This window comes from Rhinopithecus bieti, unplaced genomic scaffold, assembly GCF_001698545.2.
Source record: "Rhinopithecus bieti isolate Rb0 unplaced genomic scaffold, ASM169854v2 scaffold_56806, whole genome shotgun sequence".
NCBI classification, from domain to species: Eukaryota; Metazoa; Chordata; class Mammalia; order Primates; family Cercopithecidae; genus Rhinopithecus; species Rhinopithecus bieti.
This window is the reverse complement of record NW_016823424.1, coordinates 1,746,259-1,755,252: the sequence shown is the minus strand read 5'-3', so window position 1 is coordinate 1,755,252 and position 8,994 is coordinate 1,746,259. Positions and strand designations below refer to the sequence as shown.

Here is an 8,994-nt window from a genome sequence, read left to right as displayed (position 1 = left end):
AGGCCGGGCGCGGTGGCTCAAGCCTGTAATCCCAGCACTTTGGGAGGCCGAGATGGGCGGATCACAAGGTCAGGAGATCGAGACCATCCTGGCTAACACTGTGAAACCCCGTCTCTACTAAAAAATACAAAAAACTAGCCGGGCGAGGTGGCGGGCGCCTGTAGTCCCAGCTACTCGGGAGGCTGAGGCAGGAGAATGGCGTGAACCCGGGAGGCGGAGCTTGCAGTGAGCTGAGATCCGGCCACTGCACTCCAGCCCCGGCGACAGAGTGAGACTCCGTCTCAAAAAAAAAAAAAAAAAGAAAATGAAACAGAATAGATAGAGGTAGAGCACAATCTTGGAAGATACCGAAATAGATGTGGTTTTTAACAGAAAAGGGACCCTGATTCCCTGAAACCTTAAGAAAACAGGGAAAGATGAGGTGGATAAATTTGTAGAAGAGGAGTAGGAAGTTGAGGAAGATAACCCCTGACAGTTTAGTTTTTCGATAATGTCGGGAATTAAAAATCGAGGAGTTTGGGACCAGCCTGGGCAACATAGTGAGACCTCTGTCTCTGCAAAAAATGAATTAGTTTTTTGATAATGTAGGGAATTAAACATCTTATTGAAGAGAATGAGAGGTTGTGTTTGGAGGTGTAAAGAAAATACTGACAGTTTAGAATAGTTTTTAAGAAGAATGGGAGAGGGAATTCCCCTAATTAGATTCATTCTATTTACTAATTAAGTCCCAACTCCTTAGCCTGGAATTCATAGCATTTCCCCATCCCCTTAGTACAGACACAACCTATGTGTTCATTCTCCAGTCTCTGTGCCCTATCAAGCACCCTATACCTAAACCAGAATGAGCTACTAGATATTTCTCATATATGATGTTTGTTTTCTACCCTCTGGTTTGCTCAAGAAACACCCTCTCTAAAATGTCCTGTTGGCCAGCACAGTGGCTCACACCTGTAATCCCAGCACTTTGGGAGGCCAAGGTGAAAAAATCATTTGAGACCAAGAGTTCAAGACCACCCTGGGCAACGTAGAGAGACCCCTGTCTCTACCAAAAATTAAAATATTGGCCGGGCATAGTGGCACATGCCTATAGCCCCAGCTACTCAGGAGTCTGAGGCGGGAAGATCGCTTGAGCACAGGAGGTTGAAGCTGCAGTGAGCTGTGATCTTACCACTACACTCCAGCTTGGGCAACAGAACAAGACCCTGTCTCCAGAAAAACAAAAACAAACAAAACAATCAAAATTAAATGCCTTATTTTTCTGTCTTTGAATTTCCACATCATAGTTATTCTTGATATCTTCCTTTCAAGAAACCTTTCCTGACTCTCCTGTTTTCTAGTTGGAAATCTTCATTTTATCTTTCTGTTATGTTTTATATATACCTCTTTATTTGTTGCTTTTTACTCTACATATAGACAGTACTCTGCATATACTCTGTGTACATATTTATTTATGTTCATATCCTCTTCTCTCTTTGAAATAAAGTGTTAAAGTCAAGGTCTGCTTCTTAGCACGTGGCTAGATATTGTTAGACAAATGAATGCAAGACTTTCAGAAATTTGATTTAACCCTTTCTGAGACTTCTTTATAGCCTGAAGCCATCTCTGTCTCACCTTCACCTCTCCTTTCTTCTAGTTCAGCCTCTTTTGGGGAAAGTATGGTAGTAGCTTTGTTGTCATTTTACCCTTGTCTTGAGAGACTCACTGAGCTATGAATACCTCAGTGCTGTTAACACTTTCCTATTGAATGGTCTCTGATTATTCTATAGGCTTTAGTACAAAGGTGCACTGATTGCTCCTTACAGCAAAAAATAAAACCAGGCTTTTGAGATAATCCTGCTTTGCATGAAAATATTCACTTAGCCTAATTTCTCCATTCAAAAAAATAGTAAATTCCTAGAGGCCAAGGCTGACTGCCAAGACTAGCTTAGATGCTCCAAGGGATAGTAGTATTCTTTGTCCCAGGACTTTCCTGAAGTTTCTCTGGAAGAGTGACTGAAGACATCGAGGCCTAGAAAGATTAACTTATAACTATAACTAGTTATAGAAGGTTATATAACTAGTAAGTGTTCAAGCCAAGATTTGAACCCAGGTTCATCCAACTCCAGCGCCTGTGCTCCTAACCACCCCTTCTTTACTCCTACACACGTGCATGATCATTTCTTCTGTTAGCTTAATAGGGAGTGTGGCTTCAGTTTTCTCACAACATAGTTCAGTTATGTGTCAGTTTCTTTTATTTCCATAGCTTCTGAGTTCTTCTTCTTTTTTTTTTCTTTTTGAAATTTTGAGATTCTTTTCATTTGAAGGTAATCGTAATGCTATTAAATTCACAAATGCTAATTTAAATACTCAATCCTATTTATCTAAAACACACATTGCAAACACACAAATTATTTATTCTCTCCACATGTCAGTGCCCATTCATATCACGGTTTGGAAATTGGACGAATAAGATTCCCCTTAAACTGCAAGTCAGCAGGTGTTTCTTTACAGTTAACTTTAGCAAAATTCATACAAAATCGTAATTAACAATGATCTTTACTTGTTAACTCACAAGGAAACACCTTCAAAACTGCATTTTGTTTAAGTTTCTGTACTAAAATGTAAAAAAACTGAACTACACAATATTGAAAAGTTAAGAATTCCTTATTTTTTTATTCCTGGTACCACTACCACAATTTACAGGGCAATATACCTGATGTAATGAAAAGAAAAAGAAAAAGGCAAAGCTACAACAGATAAAAGACCTCAGGAATGTACCTCTAATTGACACTACATGGCATTAATCAATAGCTGCACTTTGTGCAAACTGTGGCTATGACAGCCCTGAACAAGAAGGGTTTCCTGTTTAAGCTGCAGTAACTTTTCTGACTATGGATCATCCTTCCTTCTGTGGCAGATTTTTACAGTTCCTCTAATGCATTTGGGACGACTGTCTCAAAGTAACCTGCGGCTTTCCTGACAACTCCTCACTGTCTCTCCTGCTAAGAACTGTAGCCCTTTGCTGCTGTTTTTAGAACCTTCTGCTACCATATCCACCCCTTCCACCAACAGATCCATAACCACCACCACAGGGACTGCCCGAGCTTCTTCCACCAAAACTTCCCCCTTTCATGGGTCCATAATTTGATTGCTGTTGTCCACTACAATTTCCAAAATCATTATAGTTCCCACCACCACCATAGTTATGACCGCCAAAATTTCCTCCTTCATTGTAACCATCATATCCTCCACCACCGCTACCATATTCACCACCTTGGTTTCCATATCCTGGTCCACCACCACCATAGCCCCCTCTACTACTATAACCAGGACCATCTCCATAGTTGCCACTGTCACTTCCAAATCCATTATATCCACCATCACCTCGTCCATAACTACCTCTGCTGCCACCACCTCCACCACCATAGCCTCCTCTTCCACCAGAGTTTCCACCAAGGCCAAAATTACCTCCACCACCTCCAAAGTTTACTCCGTGACCCTTAAAATTGCCAGATCCACNATGTAATGAAAAGAAAAGAAAAGGCAAAGCTACAACAGATAAAAGACCTCAGGAATGTACCTCTAATTGACACTACATGGCATTAATCAATAGCTGCACTTTGTGCAAACTGTGGCTATGACAGCCCTGAACAAGAAGGGTTTCCTGTTTAAGCTGCAGTAACTTTTCTGACTATGGATCATCCTTCCTTCTGTGGCAGATTTTACAGTTCCTCTAATGCATTTGGGACGACTGTCTCAAAGTAACCTGCGGCTTTCCTGACAACTCCTCACTGTCTCTCCTGCTAAGAACTGTAGCCCTTTGCTGCTGTTTTAGAACCTTCTGCTACCATATCCACCCCTTCCACCAACAGATCCATAACCACCACCACAGGGACTGCCCGAGCTTCTTCCACCAAAACTTCCCCTTTCATGGGTCCATAATTTGATTGCTGTTGTCCACTACAATTTCCAAAATCATTATAGTTCCCACCACCACCATAGTTATGACCGCCAAAATTTCCTCCTTCATTGTAACCATCATATCCTCCACCACCGCTACCATATTCACCACCTTGGTTTCCATATCCTGGTCCACCACCACCATAGCCCCTCTACTACTATAACCAGGACCATCTCCATAGTTGCCACTGTCACTTCCAAATCCATTATATCCACCATCACCTCGTCCATAACTACCTCTGCTGCCACCACCTCCACCACCATAGCCTCCTCTTCCACCAGAGTTTCCACCAAGGCCAAAATTACCTCCACCACCTCCAAAGTTTACTCCGTGACCCTTAAAATTGCCAGATCCACCTCCACGACCTCTCTGTGATCCAGCAGACTGCATCTCTTGTTTAGAAAGGACCTTTTTCACTTCGCAGTTATGCCTATTAATAGTGTGGTATTTCTGAACAACAATTTTATCAACTGTATCGTGATCATCAAAAATTACAAAAGCAAATCCTCTCTTTTTTCCACTCTGCCTGTCTTCCATAATTTCTGTGGTTTCAGTCTTGCCATACTTTTCAAAGTAGTCTCTCAAATTATATTCTTCTGTATCTTCTGTAATACCACCAACAAAAATTTTCTTCACTGTTAGATGGGCATCAGACTTTAAATAATCCTCTTTAGAAATAGGAACACTTTTACACTGTTGGTGGGACTGTAAACTAGTTCAACTGTTGTGGAAGACAGTGTGGCGATTCCTCAAGGATCTAGAACTAGAAATTTGATCCAGCCATCCCATTACTGGGTCTATACCTAAAGAATTATAAATCATGCTGCTATAAAGACACATGCACACGTATGTTTATTGCGGCACTATTCACAATAGCAAAGACTTGGAACCAACCCAGATGTCCATCAGTGATAGACTGGATTAAGAAAATGTGGTACATATACACCATGGAATACTATGCAGCCATAAAAAAGGATGAGTTCATGTCCTTTTTTGGGACATGGATGAAGCTGGAAACCATCATTCTCAGCAAACTATCACAAGGACAAAAAACCAAACACCGCATGTTCTCACTCATAGGTGGAAAGTGAACAATGAGAACACTCGGACACAGGGTGGGGAACATCACACACCAGGGCTGGGGTCGGGAGAGTGGGGAGGGATAGCATTAGGAAGATATACCCTAATGGTAATGACAGAGTTAATGGGTGCAGCACACTAACATGGCACATTGGTTACATAGATGTAGACAAACTGCACATTGTGCACGGTGTACCCTGAGAACTTAAAGTACTAAATAAAAAATAAAATAAAAGTATATTTAAAAAAAGAATCCTCTGCTGGAAACAAGCTCTCTTTGGGTCCACTGAATATGCCCATCAACCTTGGTGGTCAATGCACACATTGCTGTCACCTCTTCAACGCAAGAATAAATCACACAACCAAAGCCCTGGAACGTTTTGTTTGGGGGTTCTCCTTTACACCAATCTGTAAGTATGCCGTTTCTAAAATGTTCTCTTAAACTAATATCTGTAGTTTCACAAAGTTCAGACCACCAATAAACATTCTCACTGCTCTGGTTTCACTTTGGATCATGGCCTCTTTCCCACCCGGCGGCGACGGCGATGGCCGGAGTCGGCTGAGGGCGACCAGCGGCGGTTTTACCTCATTTGAGCGCTGAGTTCTTCTTGAGACATCTCCTGCTCCCCTCTCCTATCTAGTTTTTCTGTAATTTTTACGTGCTCAGGGCAGTTTATAAGTATTAAGGTTGAGCCGCTATTTTTTCAAAGTATTTAATTGCTCTATTGCAGGCAGTTTTCAAACATTTTTGTTTTTTTTTTTTTTTTTTTTTTTTTTTTGTTTTTTTTTTTTTGTTTTTTTTTTTTTTTTTTTTTTTTTGAATTTTGGATGATTGTCTCTGGGTCTAGACGAAACCTGTTATCTTCTTAAAAATTAGTATATAGTGTAACCCTAAAAACCTTTTAACAATGTGCTTTTACTTTCTCATATTAGAAATTCTAGTTAAAGAAAATAAAAAATTATTTACTAATTTTTAAAATGTAGTAATGGATAAACCCATTATCAATGATTAGAACAAATTATATATTTTTAAAGAAAGGAGACTGTTTTCCGAAACAAAGAAAAGATTCTTTGTTTTTTTTTTTTGTATTACATTTCTGCAAATCTCTTTAATCTGTAGTATAATAGAAAACAGTTGAAATATCATACTGGCTTATACATGCATTTAGTTTGTTGCAATATGATTTTCTTTGGTTAAAGTATTTGAAGAAAATCAAGTTTCATACAGATATATAGTTGGAAAAGGGAGGAATATTTTAATAACCTTTTCAGATAATTGTGAATGATCCTCCTTGATGCTGTTCCAAAACTTAACAGTGACGATTTTTTAAACAGTTAGTTGTGACATGGAAACTGTATCAGTAACTTTGTACTCTGTTATAGTAAAAATCCCTTGCTCCATTTTGTGTCATAGATCTTTAACCTATGAATGATTTCTAGCATCATGCATTGATCATTTGAGAAATTTTCATTTCCTGAGTTTATGCAAGTCTTCCAAATACACATGAGATTTTAAAACTGTGTTTATTATTACCACCAATCTCATCAGAAAACGATTTAAATATTATGAAGCTGTCAGGCTCCCAATGTCACTGTGTGCTTATGAGAAGATGAGTGATAAAAGCACATATCATCTCAGTATTATTAGGAAAGAATTTTGACCTCGTGAGCCTTCCTTAAAAGGTCTCAGGGACCTCTAGGGGTCTCCAGACCACACTTTAAGAACCACTGTTATATTAGAAAGAAAAAGTGAAATATGGCATAGAAATAGAATATGTAAAATCACTCCTTCATCACATTCTAGACATCTCAGTCATTGTAAGCCTCATCTTGACAGACAATTTACATGTATCCCCTATGATCCCTAGAGATAATTTTTCTGTGGAATGCAAAAGTTACACCCTCAAATCCAGAACATCCCAGAGCCATTCTCCCAAGCAAACATCTAAACCTAAGTTGGAATTTATAGTTTAACTGTGACTGCCTGAAGAGGACTAAAAGCTCCTGGTTGGTTGACAGGAAGATTTTGAAAAGAGGAAGTAAGGCCTACTCATCTCATAAACTACACAGGATCCCAGGATTTAATAGAGCCATGGATCCTGAGTCATCACTGAAAACCTCTAGTCTGGGAAAATTGAGACTGGGGAGGGGTTGGGGTTTCAGCCCTCAGGATGTAGCTCCTTAGGGAATGCCCTAAATCAGGATTGGATCCTGGGTACAAGGAGAAATGGGGCAAGTCACCTTTACCCCTTTCACATTTGTTCATTGCAGAACTACTCTTTTGCAAAGACTGAAACAAGGAATTAGAAAATAATAGAACAGTTTTTCTTTGTATTATGGATCTTAGGATCCTGATTTTTAAGTGTTCATAGGTTCACCGAATTGGTCATGACCCTCATCACTGTCTTATCAATCTTATCACTATCATCAAGGTTAAGAATAGTCTGGCCGGGCGCGGTGGCTCAAGCCTGTAATCCCAGCACTTTGGGAGGCCGAGACGGGCGGATCACGAGGTCAGGAGATTGAGACCATCCTGGCTAATACGGTGAAACCCCGTCTCTACTAAAAAATACAAAAAACTAGCCGGGCGACGTGGCGGGCGCCTGTAGTCCCAGCTACTCGGGAGGCTGAGACAGGAGAAAGGCGTGAACCCAGGAGGCGGAGCTTGCAGTGAGCTGAGATCCGGCCACTGCACTCCAGCCTGGGCGACAGAGCGAGACTCCGTCTCAAAAAAAAAAAAAAAAAAAAGAATAGTCTGATGTATTAGATCTCATGTAGTATATGATATTTCTTCCTGGCCTCCAAGTTTCAAGAGGGCAGGGACCATGTCGTATATCTTGTTCACCACTGTATCCACAACACTTAGCCCATAATAGGTATTTGGTTAAATAAAATTAAATTTTGGCCAGGCACAGTGGCTCACACCTGTGATCCTGGCACTTTGGGAGGCTGAGGTGGGCAGATCACTTGAGGCCAGATCACTTGCGGCTGAGGCATGAGAACCTGGGAGGCTTGAACCTGGGAGGCAGAGGTTTCAGCGAGCCAAGATTGCACCACTGCACTGCAGCCTGGGTGACAGAGCGAGTCTCTGTCTAAAATATATATATAGTTAAATTTTATTGTAAAATACACAAAACCTCTTTCCTAATGTGAAGACCTAATGTACCAGATAGTATCAGCACCCAGCATTGACCTAAGGCAGAGTTACGAATTCAGTGTAGTTTAGCTTGCTGTGAGAATTGAAGCAGTGACCCAGTGCAGGTGTGGAACAACCCTAAAATGGGTGGCTAAGCTGCAGTACCTAATCTAAATGCATGTTAATTAAGTTAAACATTGTAGTTACTATGTACAAAGCACTCTAGGAGATATAAGGATGAATCAGTCAATGTGCCCTTAAGGAGTTTGTAGTTGGTTAAAAATGAGAGATAAAAATTGTGTATGAAGAACTGTTGTAAAAAGTAGAGCGTAGGCTAGGTACAGTGGCTCACGCCTATAATCTCAGCACTTTGGGAGGCCAAGGCAGGAGGACTGCTTTAGCCCAGGAATTTGAGACCAGCCTGGGCAACGTGGCGAAACCCCGTATCTACAAAAACTATAAAAATTAGCCAGGCGTAGTGTGGCACATACCACATGGTGTGGCACATAGCTATGGTTCCAGCTGCTTGGGAGGCTGAGGTGAGATGATCACTTGAGCCCAGGAGGATGAGGCTGCAGTGAGTGATTGCACTATTGCACTCCAGCCCAAGCAACAGAGTGAGACCCTGTCTTGAAGAAAAAAATAAAAAATAAAGTAGAGCATAAATATTCTGAAAGGGGGTTTGGTGCTATGAAAAGATTAAGGAAGTTAGTAGAGGAAGAAGCAGAAGGACTGGATCATGGAGAACTGAGAGGATTTCCCAAGCTGAAAATGGAGTGTGCACTGGAAGCAGAGGAAATAAAGACCTGCGGCAGGGTGGCTGCATGGTAAGGTGTAT

At 40.9% G+C, this 8,994-nt stretch overlaps 2 protein-coding genes across 3 annotated transcripts in view; one reads left to right on the top strand and one right to left on the bottom strand.

Annotated features, from left to right (window-relative positions):
• The window catches only part of SCN8A (sodium voltage-gated channel alpha subunit 8), a 218,556-nt gene that overhangs the window by 119,704 nt on the left and 89,858 nt on the right, over positions 1 to 8,994 (top strand). The window lies entirely within an intron of this gene.
• Positions 2,631 to 7,286, bottom strand: LOC108521534 (heterogeneous nuclear ribonucleoprotein A3-like). The gene is made up of 4 exons (XM_017861407.1): positions 7,268 to 7,286; positions 5,308 to 5,428; positions 4,255 to 4,625; positions 2,631 to 3,456 (listed from the first exon to the last, which is right to left on the bottom strand). The coding sequence occupies exons 1-4, from the start codon at positions 7,284 to 7,286 to the stop codon at positions 3,011 to 3,013; spliced, it is 957 nt and encodes a 318-aa protein (XP_017716896.1). The 3' UTR covers positions 2,631 to 3,010.